The sequence below is a fragment of the Triturus cristatus genome, chromosome 1_1, assembly GCF_964204655.1.
Source record: "Triturus cristatus chromosome 1_1, aTriCri1.1, whole genome shotgun sequence".
Taxonomy (NCBI): Eukaryota; Metazoa; Chordata; class Amphibia; order Caudata; family Salamandridae; genus Triturus; species Triturus cristatus.
This window is the reverse complement of record NC_140579.1, coordinates 53,901,277-53,925,695: the sequence shown is the minus strand read 5'-3', so window position 1 is coordinate 53,925,695 and position 24,419 is coordinate 53,901,277. Positions and strand designations below refer to the sequence as shown.

General features: G+C 46.1%; 1 protein-coding gene across 1 annotated transcript in view; it reads left to right on the top strand.

The window, feature by feature from the left end:
* LOC146869366 (E3 ubiquitin-protein ligase TRIM39-like) overlaps nt 1–24,419 on the top strand; it is a 128,550-nt gene that overhangs the window by 95,311 nt on the left and 8,820 nt on the right. The window contains exons 4-5 of the mRNA XM_085652228.1: nt 5,817–5,839; nt 11,025–11,074. Coding sequence (XP_085508354.1) covers nt 5,817–5,839; nt 11,025–11,074 — 73 coding nt within the window. The remainder of the gene's footprint in view (nt 1–5,816; nt 5,840–11,024; nt 11,075–24,419) is intronic.

The window sequence follows — 24,419 nt, the reverse complement described above, 5'->3', positions numbered from 1 at the left end:
TCCTTGCGCCAAAACTCAATGGCATCTTTCTGTGACTGTCTGGCTATCTTTTCCCATAATGCTTCTTCTACTCTCATGATGCAATCTGCATCCCATGTCCCAGCAGCGGGCCATCTCTGATTCTCTGCTAAATCCTTGGTGTAGTCCACCCACAAATCGAGATATAATACGGCATCTAGGCCATGTTTATGGTACATAAAGTACCCTGGAGTGTCCCTAGGTGGAATGGGGACGGCTTCCTCGAGTATCCCTTTTCTAGTTTTTATCTGTCTTAATTTTGAGAATAACGGCATCTTAAACCTTGCTACTTGATTCTTACTCGGACTTGAACACAATTAATACAATAAACACAGTAATGAAGATCGGACAATCACTCATACCACGACATTTAAAACATATTAAAACATTTAAAACGAACAACGATAATTAGAATAAAACTAGCTAACTGCATAATACTGGATTTACTGCTAAACAGTACAGATACACCGCTAAAACAGTGCAGACCGGGTCTGTGTACCCAAACCCGTCTTGACCGGCACAAATTAATGCGCACGTCTAGATGCGTCCCCAGCAACGGTACTCACCGGGAAGCACGGAACGGAAGGCCTCGGAAACTCTGAACTGAACTGGACCGGACTGGACTCGACTCGACTCGTGACGTGGGTACTTCGGAACTTCGGAACCTGGTGGGCCTCTATATACCTCGGACACAGCTCTCTCGCAGGTGGGCTCTGGGTAGGACAATCTGCGTTCCTCACCGCCTCGTCTGGATGCCTGGTCGCAGTCCGTCCCCTTCGTTGGCCTGAGGGAGTTGGCGGGAAGACCCGCGACGTGCGCGCTTTAAGTCCGTCACGGCTATGGAAGGGGGCAAAAATGGACCTTCATCTCCGGCGTGTGGCGAAAGAGATTGAACTATTCGGGCGCCATTATGTCGTAAAGAAAATATTACGCTCTCAGAATTTCAGGATTTTAATAAGATCATGCATAAAGCAAGAGGCTGAGTCTGTGGTATCAGGTTCAAGAAGGGCTTTATTCCAATAACTCGAGTCAAAGGGAGAATATTACCATCACCACAAGGGATCTGGAAGGGACTCAAAAGTATTCTCAATATTCTCAAAACATTATTCACAGAGTACAGTATATATACATCTCTATAATGAACGTAAGCAAAAAGAGCAAAAGAGAATGAGATAAGAGCATGTGGGCGTGTAAGTAGGTGTGAAGGTGGGCGTCCATGTGGGCGTCCACTTGATGATAATGGGTAATTTGTCATAGTGTGGGTGGATACCTGGAGGGGGTTGCGTGATCTGCTGGAATTGTACTGGAACTTTGCCTTACTTGTGCTCAACTCGAGCATGACGTGTAACTGACGTGGGGAGGGTTGCTATGCAACCGAGAAGTCAGGAAGTGAGGCCTTCAGTGAGTGAGGCCTTCAGTGTCAGGACGACCAGCACATCTTGTTTATCTGATATCCGATGTCTGGAGCAAAGACTGATTGGTGACATAGGTTGCCCATCACCAAGAGCCGATGTGGCATCTATTTCTTCATTTACTTCATTTACTGCAGAGGCCTTACATGGGGGCTATGGGCTTTTTACTGACGTGAGCTTTGCAATCTCACAAACAGAGACAGAAAGGCTAGGCTTTCTCCTTTGCTGATCCCTCCTTCTCCAGGCAGGAATGCGGCTCTGTAGGAGTAAGCAGATAACCGTGCTTAATGCTGTCTCGGCACCATGTAGCAGGGCCCTTTTGGCTGAGGCCCAAGTGTGTAAGGCCAAGGATACGCAGCTGCAGCTTTCTGAATGTCCGAGGCCTGAAACCTCTGTTCGAGTCTAGCTGAGCCACAAACACGGGTTTGTATGTGGTGCAGGAAACCATGATGCAAAACGTGTAGGCCTCAATACAGATTTGTCGTTTCTCTCATGGGGAACTGAATGATGACAGGCCACGTTATAGCATAAGTAACATGATAGGAAAGGCCATGGAGGGGAAATGCATAGGTTACATGCATGCGCACATAGGCGTTGGGGGGGCACATGGGGACATATAGGCCTCATAGATTTTTATTTTCCACACATCCACAGGCGCCGCACTAGCAAAGCAGCTGATGCACTTCTGTTTCTAGGGAAAGCTTCACATCCACTGGCGCCGCACTAGCAAAGCAGCTGATGCACTTCTGTTTCTAGAGAAAGCTTCACATCCACAGGCGCCGCACTAGCAAAGCAGCCGATGCACTTCTGTTTCAAGAGAAAGCTTCACATCCACAGGCGCTGCACTAACAAAGCAGCTGATGCACTTCTGTTTCTAGAGAAAGCTTCGCATCCACAGGCGCCGCACTAGCAAAGCAGCTGATGCACTTCTGTTTCTAGCGAAAGCTTCACATCCACAGGCGCCGCACTAGCAAAGCAGCTGATGCACTTCTGTTTCTAGAGAAAGCTTCACTTCCACAGGCGCTGCACTAGCAAAGCAACTGATGCACTTCTGTTTCCAGAGAAAGCTTAACATCCACAGGTGCCGCACTAGCAAAGCAGCCGATGCACTTCTGTTTCTAGAGAAAACTTCACCTTCACAGGTGCCACACTAGCAAAGCAGCCGATGCACTTCTGTTTCAAGAGAAAGCTTCACATCCACAGGCGCCGCACTAGCAAAGCAGCCGATGCACTTCTGTTTCAAGAGAAAGCTTCACATCCACAGGCGCCGCACTAGCAAAGCAGCTGATGCACTTCTGTTTCTAGAGAAAGCTTCACATCCACAGGCGCCGCACTAGCAAAGCAGCCGATGCACTTCTGTTGCCAGAGAAAGCTTCACATCCACAGGCACCGCACTAGCAAAGCAGATGATGCACTTCTGTTTCTAGAGAAAGCTTCACATCCACAGGCGCCACACTAGCAAAGCAGCTGATGCACTTCTGTTTCTAGAGAAAGCTTCACACCCACAGGCGCCACACTAGCAAACCTACATTATTCAAGTGCTGCAGACTGAGTCGCTGCACGCGGGGGCTGGCAGAGGCACTGTACACACATCCCCCCTTGTTTATCAGCCAATGGGAAGCAGCCAACATGGACTGGAAGCACACCAGTCTCTGTCAGTGGGCAGTGTGACGTCACTCGCTCTGCTCCACCCCTCCCCAGCAAAGCTTAGTAGCCAATGGAATCAGTTGGTGTATGCGACAGCGGGCAAGAATGGATAAGAGGCCAAAAAGGCCTAAAAATAAACAAAATTGCAATTTCAGGATATAAAGGTGGGGTCAGGTTGCGAGCTACGAACAGGATGTCAGTGAGCTACCTTGTTGCAGACCCCTGCTTCAAATGTTTGTTGATTTTCTCCCCCATAATTTTAGATAGTAATTTCATTAACCATTAGCGAACATACGACCACAGGACGCTTGCTTATCATTAAACATTTATCATCCTGAAGTCCTACTGTAATGAACCAACATAGGCCCACTGGACGCTTGTTTATTATTCTGAAATTTTACCATCCTGAACTCGTACTGTATTACCGTTTTAGTGTCGCTTTGCCTTCCAAGATCGTCACCGAGGCTGCATGGTTCACTTAAATGATGAAGTCTACATTTTACCATTCAGAAAATGTATATTTTTGTGCCTCACTCATCTGGCTTCCTCTTGTTATTTTATTTTTCATTCCTCTTTTGTTTATCTCTCTACACCCTGTAATTTCATGGCCCGTTTTCATGATGTTTTTTACCATATTCTGAACATCTTCTCAGGTATCTCTTATGTCTGTTAATCAGGTTCATTTTCTGTTTTAAGAAGACATTAATCCTGTAAAATAGTTTATTACCATATCCGTTGCTACACCCGGGGCTGGGCATGATGATGAGGCGGTAACAGTAGAGCGACTGAAGGAAAGGCAGCAAGGGATAGAAAATTACCCATCACTGCATGGCTCCATAATAAAGCCATGCTGTGATTGGCCATGTCCTTCTGTAAAGCCAAACCTGGTGCCTCCAGGACTAGGCCTACACTTCGCCTCTTGAGCCAATCCAGAAGCTGCTTCACAGCATAAGAGCAGCGTTGCGATTGGCTGGAGCAGGCAAAGTCAGCGCTCCTTAGGAGACCGGGGAGGCTGCAGATGTGATCCCTGACTCACTAAAGTTGTGCAGGTAGGAGAGGCCTTATGTGCGCATGTCGGGTTAGTCGTAGTTAGACACCCATTCACCCTGACATGCTCACTTGCACATCTTTAGACCCAGACACTCTTCCGGTGACGTCTATAATGATGCCCTGCCCCCCGCCCACTCATAAATTGAAAGTCTGCTGCTTGCAATGTGCAGCCGGCCCGCGGCTGTAAAATAAGCACCGTGGCCAGTAATATAAACTTTATAAATGCATCTTAGGGTCCAGGAGGGCAGCAATTACAGGGCGGCAATGCCCCCATAGATAAACCGCCGCTAGGCAGAATTACATCTAGTACATCAGGACTAGAATTTTGTGATTGTTGCCCCCCATATTTCATGGTTTTCCTCCCTTATGCCAAGAAGCATCTCCAATGAGCTAGTGCCAGTATTTTGTCACAGTTACCCCCTATGCCAACAATTGCCTACTGTGTGCCAGTAGCAGTGGTTTTCACAGGTGCCTGCCCATGCCGACAATTGCCTCCAGTGTGGCAGTAGCAGTGGTTTTCACAGGTGCCTGACCATGCCTACAATTGCCTCCAGTAATCCAGCAGTAGAAGTTTTCTATGTGTCCCTCTATAAGCCACAAATTACCTTCAGTATGTAAGGGCCAATGGCAGACTAGCAAGCATTACATCATATTGTCACTCACATTTACTCAGCCGCACTCAATCATTCATTCTCACTCAGTCTACCTCACTCTCACTCATTTTTACTCTGACTCCAACATACTTACTCATACTCACTTGCTCTAACTGTCATTCTCACACACTCTGTATCACTCATTCTCTCTCCTTCATTCACACTCACTCCAACTCCTACTCACTCATACTTTTTCACTTGTGCACTCACTCTTATTGTCACTCATTCTGACTCTCATGCTCACTGCCACTCATTCTCACTTATTCTCACTCACTCCCTTTTAGTGGCTCTCACACACTACCTGTCACTGACACTCACTTTTACTTACAAACACTCATGCTCACACGTACAAACACACTCACAAACAGACAACCACACTCCGATCCCCAAGCACGTCCCCTACATACATTTAAAAGCATTTTTTTATTTAAGACATCTGCTACAGAAGTTCTCATTCTAGATCCTCGTGCCCCATTTTTTACTACACTAAAAGTGAATAATAATCTATTATTCACTATTAATTTAATATAAAATTGGCTGAAAACAAAGGGGGAGAACTACTCCCATAAGGGCGAGCGTCCGCTGTGTTCTCGGTACTCATTTTGCTACCTCTGAAGCCAGAGGTCGCACAAGCAGTGCCAGGGGTCACAAGGGGCAAGCCAGGAGTCACAGGTGCGACCCCTGCCAATCCCTAAATGATGTCCATGCATGTGACCCTTTTGCGAACATCATACAATGTGTCAGGTGACTCCATTCAGAATATCAGAATGTGCTGTGTTTTTGTGACCCCATTCAGAATTACACTGTGCTATGTCATTACCATTCTGAAGATCAGTTTCTGTTATATCATGTGACCTCATTCAGAATCCCTCATTCTGTGCTTAGTCATGCGATACCCCAGAATGTGCTGTATCATGTGACCCCAGTCACTGGTTTTTAACCATAGATAGAAGTGTGTCACTTCTTAAAATACTACCAAAACTTTAACATCTCCTGTGGAAACTGATTTCTCTGTATTTCTTTCTCTATTTTTCAGGATGTCAGAAGCACCCTAAGCAGGTAAGGCTGGTTTATTATCCTCCTGTCAGTGTGTAAGGAGCAGGTCTCACTGCTGCAGTGTGAATGTCACTGCTGAGCTCACACAAAGTGTTAGGAGACTTTCAGACCCTCATAAAATCACTTCACATTCTGAAAAATACCTTTAAGTCCTCAGACTCCCCATAAAACTTAATTTCTCAGTAAACTCCCCTGTGTCATTAGGAAACCCTTACATTTTCATAAATCCCTGCGAGTTGTCAGAAGACTCCTGTGAGTCCTGAAATAATTGCAACAAAAATGAGCTGCTGTCATCACAAAACCTATTTGCATCTTTAAAGCTTAACTGAAGTCCTAAGAAAAGTAACCTGAACACACAGAAAACGCAAGCACATTCTGGAAAGATCTCTTTACGTTTTACTCAAATCAGAGTTGTGCAAAAACTAAGTCAAAATTTCCTAATTATACAAACACAAATGGTGGCTCTGCTCACAACAACTGCAGATCCAATTTTCAGCACTATTGTCAGGGATATTGGATCATACACATATAACTTCATGTGGGGTAGAGGTGCTACCATGGGACGGCAGACACCCTGCCACCTAGGGTGTTCGCCTGCTTAGGACAATGTCCTTGGCAAAAAATATACACAATAATAAGTACTAGAGCACACGTAGAAAGGCCATTTAATAAAGAAAGTAGTCCTAATGTGAAGTCCATCAAATTATTTGCCCTTTTTTGTGAAGTTATCTTATTCCATTTGTAGTTTCCACAATGTTTGGTTTATATATAATCAGGAACTGCCAATATCTGGTCTATACGAGCAAAAGCAGCCGACACGTGTTTCGCCCCTTGGACCCTTTCAAGGCTGCAGAAAATATACATACATTGGTATAGAACATCATCTCTCATGAAATCGTATACGTAAAATTCATATGTGTCAACCTCAGATAGCAGTGATGAGGCGAAGGAAAATAGTGACATGAAATTCTATATGCCGGTCACAACGCACTGGGGATATTGTGTAAAAATGCATTGTAGCGTCAGCTCACCCAAAGCCATAAAATGCGGTACCCATGATAGGTGATGTTGACCGAAAGAAGAGAACCCATGAGGGCCACAGGTAATGCCAGTATATATTATAATACAAGTGAAAAACTAGATTTTGCATGCATTGTGCTCTCTAAGATACAAAGAAATATGTGTATTTGGTGTTCCTTTTTGCATGCAAGGAAAGAATATATATTAGTTGTGAGATTTAATAAGAATATAGAATAGCTGAGCGCCCTGTAGTAAGGACAATGTCCAAAAGTAGTCCGATAGATACAGAGAAGATCTTGTCAGAATCTATTTAAAATATATATAAAACTGCATGTATATGCAACCATGCTGAGGAAATTATAGGATTGTGCAGAAAAGTAAAAATCAGTACACCGTAAGGAGAGCAAAGTCTCCTGAGTAGTAAAAAGGGAAGTGCAAATAACAACATATAAAAATAGACCAGTTTAGAATGAAATCTGGTCACCCAGGTGAAATGAGGGAAGTGATTCCATGTGTAGCGGAATACAATGAAAAGGGCCAATGTACGAATAGTTGTCCCGTGAATTTCCGGATGGAGTATATAATTCCATTTCTAGGGCCTTGAAAAAGTCACTCTTGTCACTGCTTTAAGCAAGCAGATATTTCGGCCATTCAGTAGGTTGTGTATGAGTATGTAGCATCCTGTCAAGTCCGCAACCCGGCCACTCAGCTGAAATAAGAGCCCCGAGCCACCCATATGGATACCTCTCTGGCATAGGATGAATAAGTGGATAAGTAAAGCTGTCCCCTCCATTTTTTGTGGAGTTTCTGGGCTTCTGTCTTCAACATATGTATCTCCGGAGGAGAGCTAAATGAACTCTAATCCCTCTAAGATAGATGTGTGTTCTATACTGTTTCACGAAGGAGTTTAGACCCCTCACATTCCATGTGGCAAATATAAACTTTCACCCATCTCGTAACATCCCATTCCCCCTCGCTCTCCTGCTCCGCAGACACACCTCCCCACACCATTCCCAAACCCCCGCCACCCTCAGACACACAACTGATGCTTCAACAACGATAATAACCCCAAACCATATGCGACTCCCATTATACCACCTGGGTAAACACCTTTCAACTTTGCTAGTGTCCTCCCACACATAATGCTGCTCCCAACCACCCACCCAAAAAAAGTCTCAATTGAACTACAGTGTGTGTAAAATCCCTCTATTGGGTATAAACTGGTATTATATCTTAGGGGCAGAAAACAGTCAGATCTCACCCCAGGGGGCGGCTCAATCAGTAGTTCCACTCCCTAATACCCTGAGGTAGTCAGGTAATCCGTCACACCACAGAAAAGTAGAAACGGGAGAAGGTATGGGAGAAAAACAAGAAGTAAAGTATAATAGAGCAAGGGAAAAAGGAAGGGTTGGCAGCTTGGTGGGTGAAAGACCCAGGCCCTCTATCAGTGCCACCACCTCATCTTATCACACCTCACTTAAAGTCCGTACAACAATGACCGAGTGTCCCAGGGGGAGCCTCAACAAACAGACTAATCAGTCCCGTCGTACTACTGGGTGGCATTTCCCCTCCAGCCCTCCTGATACCTGTCACACCAGGGGCAAGCGCAACATCATTCTACAGCACCTTCAGTGTTGTCCATAAATATGTGTCCATATTTGACCACCTGCTCGCACGGGTGTTCATGAGTCTCCAACAGATCCGATTCTGTGCTTGAGGAAGCAGCAGAAGTAACTGCCTCAACTAAGGCCCTGGCGGCTTCTCACTCCTATCATTGTTTTGCTAGGTCCCGAGTACCATCCGATTGCACTACCGTTCTCGCAGCAGATCTGGAGCGGCATCTACGTTGGCTTTGTCTCCTTGGAGTAGCCGAGGGGCCTTCTTTCTGCCACAGTGAATCCCGAGCCCGTCCCGTAGATGTCGAAGGCTGACATTCAGCACTGTGGACCTCCAGCCAGTCCCAAGTGTTCTCTGGCATTATGATAAAATGAGAACGTCCATCCCGCAGCACCTTCAGTTTGGCAGGATAAGGCAACATATACTTCAAGCCAATCATTCTTAGCTTTTGTTTGGCACTACCAAAGGACTGCCATTGCAATTGGACCGCTCTTGTATAGTCTGGGAATATTCGTATACTGCTATTTACAAATATCGGGTCTCTATGGCTCCGAACCCCTCATGGTAGTTTATCCCATTCTCTGTAGTTGAGAAATTTCCCTATTATGCTTCGGGGTCGAGCTCCTGGTTGCGGCGGTGGGACCAATGACCACCACAAAAAATAGTGTTACGTTTGTGAGTGCCGTCTTGATCCAGTCTTCCATGAAGGTCTCTGGGACGTTACCCACGGTGCCCTCAGAGAATCCCATAAATCATAGGTTACATCTGTGGGACCAGCCCTCCACATATTCCATCCGTGCCTCCAATCGACTCAAGCAGACCGCCTGGGCGTCCACCGTCACCTTCAATGTGGAGATCTCCCCGCGCACTTCCGTGACCAGTGTCTCCGTTTCCACTGATCGCTCCGCTACCATGCGAAGGTCGGTGCAGAGGAGGTTCATGTCTATGGCCATGGCTTCGGTTTTGGCCTGAGGCTTCAATTGCTGCCAGAATCTGGGCCCCTGAGGGCTCCATTGCAGATTGTGTCGCCTCTTCAAGAGACTGTGATGTGGTGGTACCCGCTCCCTGTACCGTGAACTGGTCAATCTTTGTCTGCTTGCTGCCCATGCGCAGTTTGTCCTTACCCATGCCAACTTGAGGGCCTGCAACTTTCTCTCCCTCAATATCTCCAGGATTTCTGGCGGAAGCGCTGCAGTTGTGGTCGCTCCCCACACCTTGTGTGTTTATTATGAATGCCACCAATGGTGCCATGGGCCAGCTGCTTTCCCTTTACTGAGCCTCCTAACCTGTTCCCTTATCTCTCCCTCTGTGATCCCCTCTGGGCCGGCTGCTTTCCCTTTACTGAGCCTCCTAACCTGTTCCCTTATATCTCCCTCTGTGATCCCCTCTGGACCGGCTGCTTTCCCTTTACTGAGCCTCCGCACCTGTTCCTTATCTCTCCCTCTGTGATCCCGTCTGGCTCTGCTGCTTTCCCTTTACTGAGCCTCCTAACCTGTTCCTTATCTCTCCCTCTGTGATCCCGTCTGGGCCTGCTGCTTTCCCATTACAGAGTCTCCAAACCTGTTCCCTTATCTCTCCCTCTGTGATCCCGTCTGGGCCGGCTGCTTTCCCTTTACTGAGCCTCCTAACCTGTTCCTTATCTCTCCCTCTGTGATCCTGTCTGGGCCTGCTGCTTTCCCTTTACTGAGCCTCCGAACCTGTTCCCTCATCTCCCCCTCTGTGATCCCTCCTGGACCTGCTGCTTTCCCTTTACTGAGCCTCCTCACCTGTAAACTTATCTCTCCTTCTGTGATCCCTCCTGGGCCTCCTGCTGCTTTCCCTTTACTGAGCCTCCTAACCTGTTCCCTTATCTCTCCCTCTGTGATCCCGCCTGGGCCTGCTGCTTTCCCTTTACTGAGCCTCCTAACCTGTTCCCTTATCTCTACCTCTGTGATCCTTCCTCTACGGCCTAAAATCTGCTGTTCCGTTAGACGTGGGAGTTTTTGTTTGCAACCAGTTTTTCATTACTATGCGGTCTGGGTTCATATCTTCCTTATATATCCCACTAAGGCTCTTCAATATCTTAGTTGTAGAGAATGGTGACAAGGTTTACACTGGCAGGGATTGGATGTGACAATGTTGTGTTGTGCGTGCTGTCAGGAATTCACGTAGACCTCGGGTAGGAAGGTAGAAGGTTTTTATTAAGTGTATACACGAGACCCCACCAGGAGCAGATGTAACCTGTTACTCAACCCCCCTCTCACTCAGCCAACGGCCGCTCCTAGAAAACCCACAACGAGGCACTCCATAGCATCATATAAAGCACACTGGTCTCACTGAGCTATCTGCCTTAGAACACCCACATCCTGTCATAAGATGGTAAAGGTACTTTTGGATATCGTTAGAGCTTTTACTGTTGTGTATGAACAGTAACTCACACTGAGCTCTAGTCCGCAGGCGCTGCTCTCAATACTGAACCTTATTTCAACTACAGGTCCTATGTGATGTTCATCCTTTGTTCCCGTAGCTGTCATTGTTCTTTAATACAAAGATGATGTGTGTGTTATTACAGGTGTAATAATGTGAAGATTCAGAGCCCAGAGGTGGTGAAGAGTTATAAAGGTAAATACCATTGTGATGATAAGCTCAGATGGGATGATGTGGACTGGTATGTTATGGAATGTTATGATGGTGTGGTGTACTAAAGGGTGAGATCATGGTATAATATGGTATAGTGGTATGGGATAGTTTGGTATGGTGGTAATGGATTGAATGGGATGGCGGAATGGTGTGGTGTGCTATGGTATGTTATGGTATGGTGTGGTATGGTTTGGTGTGGTGTGGTATGGTTTGGTGTTGAATGGTGTGGTCTGGTATGGTATTGTATGGCATTTAGTGGTAACGTGCACTCACATCAGGGTACAGTTACTTGATTTGTGTCTCTAAACTTTGTCTTTTCCAGATTTTTCTAGATTTCTTCTTATCTCCATTCTGTATACGTGCTGCCGCAGTTCCTTTGTTTAAATCATACTTCCCCTTGGACATTCATGCTAAGTTTATTGGAAATTCAGATGTGGTAATTTCACACCTCACATTAATGATACTGCTGGGATTGACAACTGCGAGCAACTCAGTTACTGCAGTATTCTGGGACTATTGAATTGGAAATTACCTCAGAATTTGGTATTTACCACATAACATTCTATTTCCCAGAGTTTTAGCACCAACAAGGACCTAGAGCATGCATCTACACGGACCCAACGCATGCATCTAAACTGACCTGGCACATGCACCCACTCTAACCTAGAGCATGCATCTACACAGACCCAATGCATGCATGTAATCTGACCTAGCACATGCACTTACACTAACCTAGCGCAAGCATCTGCACGGACCCAACACATGCAACTACACTGACCTAACGCATGCATCTACACGGACCCAACGCATGCAACCACACTGACCTAACGCATGCATCTACACGGACCCAGCTCATGCAACTACACTGACCTAACACATGCATCTACACTGAGCTAGTGCCTGCGCCTGCACCTACTTAATGCATGCATTCACACTAACCTAGCGCAAGCATCTACTCTGACCTAGAGCATAAACCTACACTGACCTAGTGCCTGCACCTACACTGACCTAGAGTATGCACCTACACTGACCTAGCTCATAAACCAACACTGACCTAGCTCATGATCCTACTCTGACTTCGCTTGTGACCCTACGCTGACCTAGAGCATGCACCTACACTGGCCTAGCGCATGCACCTACACTGGCCTAGCGCATGCACCTACACTGACCTAGCGCATGCACCTACACTGACCTAGCGCATGCACCTACACTGACTTAGCGCATGCACCTACACTGACCTAGTGCATGCACCTACACTGACCTAGCGCATGCACCTACACTGACCTAGCGCATGCACCTACACTGACCTAGTGCATGCACCTACACTGACTTAGCGCATGCACCTACACTGACCTAGCGCATGCACCTACACTGACCTAGTGCATGCACCTACACTGACTTAGCGCATGCATCTACACTGACCTAGCGCATGCACCTACACTGACCTAGCACATGCATCTACACTAACCTAGAGCATGCAGTTACACTGACCTAGCTCATAAACCAACACTGTCCTAGCTCATGAATAGGCTTTAATAGAGATCCCGACAGTAGCTTATACCACTGCACGTGTCTCCCGTGGGTCCCCTTCCTCACTACCTTGGGTGGTTTCACAAGGGGCCAGCGACCCTAAATGCCCTAGGCCTTGTCTGTAGAATTGTCGTGGTTCTTATACCACTTTTTTAATATATGGTTTGGTCCCCCCCCTGGGGCCCTATGATTCCAGTGCTATTTATTGTAACTATCAATGCTTGTTTGAATTGTATCTTTACCTCCAGCCTCATAAAGAGACTAGTGGGATTATTCTTAGAATAAATACATATATTTTGAATATATACCTGTGTGGACTACTCTTTCATTTGGTCATTCAAGAGGTTATCTATGGTAAAACAATAAGCTTAACACTCCTTCAAGACTTAGCCTGAAGGCTGCTCTCCACAGCTACCACTAGGATAGCTTTCTTTAAAGGTTGTCTTTTAAACCTATCACCATAAGAGTCGAATTGGACTGGTGCAAGGTGTCCCTATAACTAGTGGACAGCATATGCCAGGCCAACTTGTCACACCTGGAATACCAGTTGGGCAGAAACTTCATTTTTTTGTCAAATTAGTGTTGACACAAAACTGGAAATAGGAATCTTTGTGCTGTGACTTCACTAGAGCTTAGCTCAGGCCTGGGACCGGCCCCTGCTGGAAGTGAATCAGATTAAAATGATCCTCTCTCCAGCTGCACTGACCTGAGGTAGAAATGTTTATTCCCTCTCAGACATTCCTAAGGCTAGACAGGGGCCTTGCGAACATGGACCTCAGATTGGACATCCCAAGAGATGGACCTCGGCTTTCCGGCCTTTACGTCACAACCAAATGTCTTTCGTCCACAGCACTTCTGATCAGAACCTTAACTGTGACCCCCAAATCCTGGCTGAGGTCCAGTAGGAATAGGAGGCGGCGTCTGTGGACAGCTAAAGCCAAAGGCAGTGTCTGCAAAGTCTGTGGGAGTCTAAAAGACACGGGGACCACCAGCAAGATGTGCAGAGCGGTATCTGTGCATGCGTTTACCTGCTGTGGACTTACACCTGGAATAACATCTGTATCTACACTCATTAATTCTACTAATGCCAACGAATCGAAGCATCCCTAAAGGGTGGTGTCTACCTCGGTCACTAAACTAGTACAGTATACCTTCTAGAAGTTCTGTCATTCTGTAACATCTGATATTGTGTGCTCTCTAGTACAGTATACATTGAAGTAGCTAATTTACTCTGTACCATCTAATGCAGTGTACTGACTAGTACAGTATACCTTGGGGTAGCTCTACCACTCTGTACCATCTAATAAAGTGCACTTACTAGTACAGTAGACCTTCGAGTAGCTCTGACACTCCGTACCATCTAATGCCGTGTACTGATCAGGACAGTATACCTCCAAGCAGCTCTGTCACTCTGTTCCATCTGATGCAGTGTACTGACTTGTACAGTATACCTTGGACTAGCTCTGCCACTCTGTACCATCTAATGCAGTGTACTGACTTGTACAGTATACCTTGGACTAGCTCTGCCACTCCGTACCATCTAATACAGTGTATTGACTAGTACAGTATACCTTCTAGAAGCTCTGTTACCCTGTGCCATCTAATACAGTGTACTGACAAGTACAGAATACCTTCTAGTACCTCTGTAATTCTGTGCCAGTCTACTGACTACTACAGTATGCCTTTCTGTAGCTCTGTCACTCTGTACCATCTAATTCAGTGTACTGACTAGTGCAGTGCACCTTCTAGTAGCTCTGTTACTCTGTGCCATCTAATATAGAGTACTGACAAGTACAGTATGCCATGGAGTGGCTCTGTCACACTGTAACATCCAATACAGTGTGCTAACTGGTAGAGTGCACCTTCGAGTAGCTTTGTCACTCTGTACCATCTAATGTAGTGTACCGGCTAGCACAGTATGCCTTCTAGTAGCCCAATTGCTCTGTTGAATCTAATACAGTTTACTGACTACTACTGTATACCTTGGAGTAGCTCTGTTACTCTGTGCCATCTAATGCAGTGTACTGACTAGTACAGTATACCTTCTAGTAGCTCTCCTACTCTGTACTATCTAATTTAGAGTACTGACTAGTACAGAATACCTTGGGGTAGCCATCTTACTATGTACCATTGAATGCAGTCCATTGACTAGTACAGTATACCTTCCAGTAGCTGTGGTACTCTGTTCTATCTAATACAGTGCACTGACTAGTACAGTATACCTTGGAGTAGCTCTGTCACTCTGTGCCATCGAATGCAGTGTACTGACTGGTACAGTATACTTTCTTGTAGCTCTGTCACTCTGTGCCATCGAATGCAGTGTACTGACTAGTCCTTCATCCCTTCTGGTAACCCACCTACTCTGTGCCATCTAATACAGTGCACTGACTAGTACAGTATACCTTGGAGTAGCTCTGTCACTCTGTGCCATCGAATGCAGTGTACTGACTGGTACAGTATACTTTCTTGTAGCTCTGTCACTCTGTGCCATCGAATGCAGTGTACTGACTAGTCCTTCATCCCTTCTGGTAACCCACCTACTCTGTGCCATCTAATACAGTGCACTGACTAGTACAGTATACCTTGGTGTAGCTCTGTCACTCTGTGCCATCGAATGCAGTGTACTGACTAGTCCTTTATCCCTTCTGGTAACCCTCCTACTCTGTGCCATCTAATGCAGTGTACTGACTAGTACAGTATACTTTCTTGTAGCTCTGTCACTCTTTATCATATTATGCAGTGTACTGACTAGTACTTTATACCTTCTAGTACCTCTCTTGCCCTGTATCATCTAATATAGAGTACTGACTAGTACAGTTTTCCTAGGAACTATCTAATGCATTGTACTGACTAGTACTGTATACCTTCTAGTGCCTCTCTTACTATGCACCATCTAATGCAGTGCCCTGATTAGTACAGTATACCTTCTAATAGCTCTGTCACTCTGTGCCATCTGATTCAGTGTACTGACAAATACATTACACCTTTGGGTAGGTCTGTCAGTCTGTACCATCTAATACAATGTACTGAGTAACACTGTATACCTTGGAATAGCTCTGTCACTCTGTATTATCTAATGCAGTGTACTGACTCTTACCTTATACCTTCTTTTTAAAAAAAAAAATCTTAATTCATTTTATTTTAAATACCTGTCAATCCACCCCCTCTCGTGAACCCCCACCTCAGACAGGTAAAACATCATTGCATCAAACATAATTAATCAAGTGTAGTGCAATACATGACATCATTTCATAATTAAAATACATATAAACTCCCAAGGATCTGTCAATCCGATACAATCCTGTTAAAGAGCAATTTGTGTGACGCCCATAAAACATTCCTAACGTGACATGTGCAGATTTCCTCTTACAATATAAACGCCATTATTCAGCCAGAAAAAACCACAGGGGAAAATAAATACATATTCTCTACCATGACACGCTTTGACCTTGAATCCAAGTAATCAGGAAGTCCCAGACTTTCATGCCTTTTCAGCGTAAGCGGCTCCCTTTCCATCTATATTTAGCTATTTCCAAACTATATGTTGCTAATAATCTGGCTAGCCATTGTTGAAAAGCAGGTGACCTAGAGTCCAGCCAGGCGGAATCAATACACATCCTAAAGACCGCCATAGATATAAAAATGAATTCATGACCCTTCCCCATTCGATTTGCTTCAGAAATCCCTAACATTATTACATCCTTTGACAATATTATTTCAGTTTTTAACACCTCCGATAAAAAATCTTATATATCCTTGATTATTTTTTGCAATACGTTACAAGACGCAAACATGTGAATGATATCAGCATTATAAAGTGCACAACGTGGACAGAATGTTTCCTTTCCAGCCCCCCATTTTGCTATCTTGTCGGGCGCATAGTATAAAGAAAAACGGGTCTTATAAAATTGTGCTGAGAGCCTAGTGGACATTAATATAGATTGTGACATCTCATACGCATACAGAAAAGTCGCAGCTGAAACCCCCAATTTCAGCTGCCATCTTTGAGAACACTTGTCCAAATCATCTGCCATAGCAGCATTTATAAGGCCATAGATCTCCCTGATAGAACTTGCTTTATATTTAACTATACTTTTAATTGTTTCCACTCTCTCAAACTTGGCCCGTCCACTTCCTTTTCGTAAGAGAAAATCCCATATCTGGAGAAACTTAAAAAAATCCCACCAATAAAGGGTATTTTCTTCTTTCATCTCATCAAAGGACCGGAGCCCTGAGGGGGAGTTAAAACAGCCAAACTGATCTATTCCAGCCCTAATCCATTTATCCATAAACAAATCTCCAAAGAGCTCGGGAAGATTGCAATTATTAGATATAGGTGTATAAAAAGATAATCCCAGGGTTCTACGTATAGCACTCCATACTTTAAAGGCACTAAAAAGAGTTTTAAAGCAAACTTTTTTGTAATAACTGTTGTATTGTTGTCGCCAAAAACAGCCTCCCGTCTCTCCCCCCAAAATAAGTTCAAACGGAGCAGGAACCTGCATTCGTCCTGAGCAGCTTGTGACTATATATCAGTGTGGAGGCCCAATAGTATAGTTTCAGGTTCGGGTGAGCCAAACCCCCCCTGTCCCTCGGCAGGATGAGAAACCTAAGGGCTCGGCGAGGTCGTGAATATGCCCATATAAACTGGGAGAATATATTCTCTATTGCTTTAAACCATTGAGGAGTGAATTCTAAACAGATGGCCCTAAAAAGATATAAACATTTCGGGTAAAAGAGCATTTTTATCACATTACACCTACCCCCTACGGATAAATGTAGGTTATTTAACCTTGTGTGTCTTTTTTAGTATTCTCCGTTAGAGGCTCCATATTGTCCTTGACCACTTTATCCAACCTGGGGGTTATACTAATACGTGGCCTTTTCGACTACCCGGTTGTCTATCATCTTGACTTTATCATTAAGCACCAGCTGCGTCTTATCTTGATTCAGAGCATATCCAGAGATATGCCCGAAGCGCTCAGCCGCATCTTCGATTACCTTTATGGCTCTGTACCATCTAATGCTGTGTTCTGAGTAGTACTGTATACCTTGGAGTAGCACTGTCACTCTGTGCAATCTAATGCTGTGTACTGACTAGTACTGTATACCTTCTAGTGGCTCACATACTGTGTACCATCTAATATAGAGTATTGACTAGTACAGAATGCCTCTGTACCATCTAATGCAGTGTACTGAGTAGTACTGTATACCTTGGAGTAGCGTTGTCACTCTGTGACATCTAATGCAGTGTATTGAGTAGTATAGTATATCTTCTAGTAGCTCTGATACTCTGTACCATCCGATGAAGTGTTCGTGTTCTGACTAGTACTGGCTACCGCTCTGTTACTCTGTGCCAACTAATACAGTGTACTGACTAGTACAGCATACATTCCAGTAGCTCTGTCACTCTGTACAAACTAATGTAGTGTATTGACTAGTACTTTATACCTTCTAGTAGCTCTCCTACTCTGCACCAGCCAATGCAGTGTACTGACAAGTGCAATATACCTTGGAGTAGTTCTGTCATTCTGTGTCATCTAATACAGTGTACTAACTAGTACTGTATAATTTAAAGTAGCTCTGGTACTGTGTACCATCTAATGTAGGGTACTGACCTGTACAGTATGCCTTAGACTGACTTTGTTACTGTGTACTATTTATTGCAGTGTACGGAGTAGTACAGTATATCTTGGAGTCGCTCTGTTACTTTGTTCCATCTACTGCAGTGTACTAACTAGTGTAGTATGCCTTGGAGTTGCTCTGTTTCTTTGTAACATACAATTCAGTGTACTGACCAGTACAGTACACCTTCTGGTAGCTCTGTCGCACTGTACCATCTAATACAGTGTGGGGACTACTACAGTGCACCTCCTAGCAGCTCTCTTACTCTGCACCATCTAATGTAGCATACTGACTACTACAGTATACCTTCTAGTAGCTCCTCCACTCTGTACCATCTAATGCAGTGTACTGACTAGTAATGTATACCTTCTAGTAACTCTCCTACTCTACACCGTCCAATGCAGTGTACTGACTGGTACTGTATACCTTGGAGTAGCTCTGTCACTCTGTGCCATCTAATGCAGTATACTGACTACTACATTATACCTTCTAGTAGCTCTCTTACTCTGTACTATCTAATATAGAGTATTTACCGGTAATCTTCATTGCTCCGAGTATAGTCTTCCTCGCCACATGATTAACGAAGTGAGCTTCAGCTCCACATCAGAACCGTCCAAAGCAAAAGTTAGCCTCCCATGCCTCTCATCCCTTCCCAACATGGCCGACCCCTATCACCCCTGATCTCTATAAGAGGAGGGTCGGCCCAACCCTCAGCCTGAGAACTACCAAGCAGAAACATGAAGCCGATAGCAACACATGGAGGGAGGGATGGGAACTCATGTGGCTAGGAAGACTATACTTGGAGTAATGAAGATTACTGGTAAGTAACCGGGGCATTATCTCCTTGTAAGTCTTCCTCGCCACTTGATTAGCAAAGTGAGCACATACTAAAGCCAAGCGGCTTCATGGAAACTCACAAGAAACTAATGGACCAGAAGGGGATGCCAAAGAAGCAGTGCAAACCCAAAAACACAGACGATTGGAAGAAAACACCCAAGAGACAGGCAACCATGAGCAGGGAGAACCAGCCCAGGACAGAGAGACACCGGGAGGGGAGGGCCGAAAACCCAAAACCCCTGAGACCCGAAGGGCTGCCAGAAAATCTGCCCGAACCAATGACTGAAGGAGGACAGAGAAGGAACAGAACCAGACCGTACGGAGCCAAAAGCAACAAACAAACTAGCACCACGACAGCAAGAGGCCGGCTGGCCCAAACTGCCAAGACTGCCCGACAGACAGTCAAAAGAGAGAGGGAAGCAAAAGCCCCAGGCTCTGGAATCGAAGGACAGAGGGCAACGCCACCACAGAGACAACAAGATGCCACAGCAGTCAAAAGACACAGTCTGACGCAAACACAGCAAAACAGCATGTTGGACCACCACACCGAGAGAACAGAAACCACCCCATGTCCAGTGACCGGAGGGAAAGAAGGAAACAAAACCCACCAGGCCCGGCGGTCAACTGAGGAAACCGAAGGCAGAAGCCGAGGAACCAGACGCAGCCATGCAGACCGGCAGGAGCCGCAAGAACGGAGGAGAGCGCAGAAAGGAATCCAGCACCCCCTCCGACCCGCAAAACGGAATGCCAACAAAACACCATCAACACAGTGAAAAACAGGCAGGCCATGGACTCTATTGGCTCAAAGGACCCCCCGGAAGGGAACGCAACACCAGCAAAAGCACAGGGCAAAACAGCCCCCGGTAGCCACAAGAAACAACCTGGAAGCAACCCGGCCACCAAAGAAGCCACCAGCGGAAAGCCCGCAAGGCCGCCCAAGGAGCCCGAAAGTCAGAAGGGACCAGGTCCATGGCTAAGCCACCAGAAAAGAAAGCGAAGGCCCATCACAGGGTCACTACGCACAAGGAAGCATACAGCACCAACAACATGGGGAACGCTGGGTGAACGAGCGTGGCATCCCAGCGCAGGGGCCAAGCAACCTGTCCCTGTAATGGTTCACATGTAGTGAACGAGCCGCCGAAGCGAGGACCCAGGAGGCCACCAAGCCAGCCACTGACCAGGCCCGACCCAGCTGAACAGCTGAGAGCCACCAAGAGAAGGAGCGTACAGGGAGGTAAGGCCATAGACAGAAACACGCCAATGGCTAGAAGGAAAGAAGAGCCGGGCGAAACGACCCCGAAGCAATGCCAACACCTCCATGGAGCAACCCCAAGCCAACAGGTACCAGTACCTACCCCAGAGCCAGGGATAAAGAAGAAGAGGTCACAAAATCCAGGCAGGAAGCGGAGGGCCCCGCAAAGGGGAAGGAAGAACTGGGAAAGCCAAGCCACCACGGACAATCAACACCCAAAGCGGCAGTAACCAAGGGAGAAGAACCCAGACGAGCACCACCAACAGGTCAAATGCCCCGTCCAGGCCAAACAAGCCCAGAACCCGCATAAGCAAATGGAGTGGAGGAAAGCGCCAAGCCTGAAGCCCGAACGAGGAAGCCTAAGAGAGCCACCACCGAGGACCCAAACCGAGCCCGGACCAAAGGAAGCCAGCTGTCCATAAGAAGACGGAAGTCATGGGAGGAAAAAACCTGCACCAGAGAAACAACATGCAGAATACCCCTGGAAGAGAAACCGTCCCGATTGACCACCCCCGGACCCCAGCCAAGGCCAGAACAAATTGTCAAAGGAACGGCCAACAGAAGGTAGATGAGAAACCCGCCAGCAGGGGGACCAACCGACCCCGCACAGACTGGGAACCCAAGCACGCCCCACAGGCCGGAAAAGGCCACAACCACCTGGGAAGGGGACACCAGAAAAGGAAGACCTCAGGCCGCAACTGCAGACAGGGCAGAAAGGGAGCTGCACGCCCGACCCGCGACCAAGAAAAGGGGAAAAGCATGGACATCACCAACCCGGACCGAACCCGTGGAGCACAACCACCGGTATAACGGAACCGTGGGCGGGACTAGAGAAATTAAACCCACGAGAACATGTGAAGACGAGAATGCACCAGAACCCAGGACGGCCCACCAGCACTGAGACCCACCGGATGGGACGAGCCCCCAAGAGAAGGACAATGCAAAGCACCGCCCGCCAACAAGGCACAAGAACACCCGACACACATCCTGTGGAGGTCCCCGACCAAGGAAGACCACCCCAACATGAAAACCAGGGGGGCAGAGGAAAAACCAAGGGGAACTGGCAGGAATCGTAAGAGCACCAAGACCCCACTGGGAAACAGGGAAACGGACAAACAGGCCCCGCCGGAGAAGAACCTGGGAGACTGCCAAGATCGACAATGGGGCGGCGCGGCAGAAGGCAAGACCCACGGAGCAGCAACAGAGTCCACCCAGGACTTAAGGAGAGGCAACAGATGGCCCCCAACATAGCCCCAATGGCCAGAAGCCGAGGAGAAGCATGACACGGACAGGAGACATAGCAGCTGCCTGCTGAGCCAGGAAGCAGGATGAGAAAGGTGCACCATGGACGCGGCCCCGGACAGGAAAGAGCAAGCCCCCCAGGAGCAGAAGCAGAAGCAAAAGCCCGCATGAAGACCACAGTAGCAGCCCAGAGAAGGACGGACCGGCACCAACAGCAGCCCGCCCCCATCAGACACGCAGCAGCCAACAGCCCCCGGAATCCCCAGGAGGACGCCCAACCAGGGACCAACCAGGCCAGACCCCGCACAACAATGACGAGCAGGCGGGAACAGGAACATACAAGACAGAAGGACCGCAGTCCCAAAGCCCAGAAGGGAAGAAAGAGCCAGCGACAAACACAGCAAACAAAATGAAGCCATGGCCCTGCGACATACCCCAAGCGCCAGTAAAACACCAGGACATGAACTCACAAACCATAGGACAAATGGCCGAAATCTTTGGTCCCACCAGTACGTACATTGATGGAAAAATATACAGCGCTGTCATTCAGTGCGTAACACTACCCTATGGAATTCTTCTTGGCTACCCTAGAATAAAGAAAACATGAGAAAACAACCAGAAGGGTCCAATGCTGTGTCATGCAGAGCACTTTACAGTGTAGGCACGGCTCCTGGATGTCCCTACAAAAATCCCTAATCCGCACTATACAATAGTCAGAAATGACCAGCAGGTCATAAATACAAAGATTTATGCAACAAATGTAGTACGTAGCAGACCACCTCACAGATTCATAATTTAGCAGTAATTTCATTGCCGAGACTCAAACCGATTTCCCCAGCCTTAAGGGCAACCGCTCTAGTCTTAAGGCCACATTATCTCTACTCCCCATTTACACACTGCGCTTAGAAGCAGGTCCGTTAACACTAGTTATGATGGGGGAAACCAATGCACCCAGATTGGAAAAAGTTACCACAATCAACCAATGAAAGCTGTTAGACCTACCGTGCAACTGGTGTCTGAAACCCCTCTCGGAATATTAAAAGATATATATACATAATTATCACACTCACCCAGAGTACCATGATCCCGTATAACGGCACTGGGTCACCACGACCCCAAAAAACAACGATATGCCAGAGTCTGAACCGTGACAGCAGCAGAAGAGCCAAGCAGAATCGAGAGCTCCTACCATTAATTGCTCACTTTTCCTGCCATCTGAAACCCAGGATTTCAGTTTCGCTGCGTGAGAATAACGTAGCGCGCATGCGTGTGTGCCAGACACCTCAAACAACATATACACAACGGAAGCTACCTGTAGTAAAGTGAGAGAAACACAACTCACTACATATGTAAAAGAATCAGAAAGAATCCCACTAAGGACTGGTGCCACGCAAAGGACACCAATTCAATTCAATTCAATTCAAATGATCTTTATTCGGAATTAATACATCCATAAAAGTACATACAGGTTAAAACACATAAAACATATATAAAAATTTTAAAAACAAAATTTTCAATTGGGTTTGAGCAGCATAAAACGTAAGATGCATAGTAGATAATAAGGATATACATAATCTTATTCAAGTACAAGATTTCCAGTTGGGTTTAGCAGCATATATAGCGTAAAGTGCAAGGTGCATAATAAGGATATACATGGTCTATTAATGTATGGGATTGTAAATTCCACCTTATCCACTTCCATAATGGTCAAGCAGATCCAAACACACATAATTAATTCAATATACTATTTATATCAAAATGGTAAGGTGCGATGTACATTTAGTTACCGTTATGTGTGTTCCATACTTGCCCTAGATTTTATACAGATTTTTATGAAGCAGTTTACCGTGTGTATAACCTCGTCTGTTTGCAACATTTGTAGGGATCTCAATGCCAGATTAAAGTCCCTTAGGTTATATTTACGAAAAATCGGCATTAGATATTGACGGGTATACAGCTTATAATAGCCGCAAAAGAAAAAGAAGTGCAACAAACTTTGTTTTCCCCCCTCTGGACAAGGGCAATCCAGCTCTTCTAAATTTTTATTATAGCCAAGGGGGAAGCTTAGTAAGTTGACAATACTTCCTTCCCGGAACCTAAATAAAAGGCTCCGGTTCCATCTTCCAGTTGGAATTGACAGGTATCTATAGGGCTTGTTTGGGTTATCATTGTCTGGATCAATTAGTGGCAGATATTTAATAACAACAGATTTTACCAATTCAGATCTCCTACGTTCCTCCTTATATAAATCAAACAGTGCCCGTTTTACGCCGTTCTTATGTGAGGGGGCAATGATATTAGGGGAGCTGAACAGAAGACCATGTCCCACACTCAGCAGGCTGTTGTTAACTGCGTTTAACCAGGGTATGAGGTGGAAGCTTTCATGTGATAAACAATCAGATATTATGCTGCGTGTTAAGGATGCAGCAGGATTGGACCATATTTTTATCCAGAAAAGTGCAGGCCTTGACCTAATAAAATCGGCAATATATGGCAGTCTAAGTTCATTATGACAAATAAATGTGGGCGCACAGGGAACTCCCCCCAGTACCTTTCTACAAAATCTATTTTCCTCCAGCTGGAGAGAAGTGCTGTTACAATAACCCCACACTTCTGCTCCATATGTCCCTGTTGGATGGCATTGGGTACGATAAATATTAAGCAAGGGGGAAATAACATCGGCCAATTTGGGTTGTCGGAGAGATAAAATTGAATTAATCGACTTACCAATTTTATTTCTCGCATAGGCAGCATGTGGCTGCCATGAGCCTGTGTTAGAGAATAATAACCCTAAATAAGGGAAGGTACTGGTACATTTTAATATATTGTCCCCTGATTTTA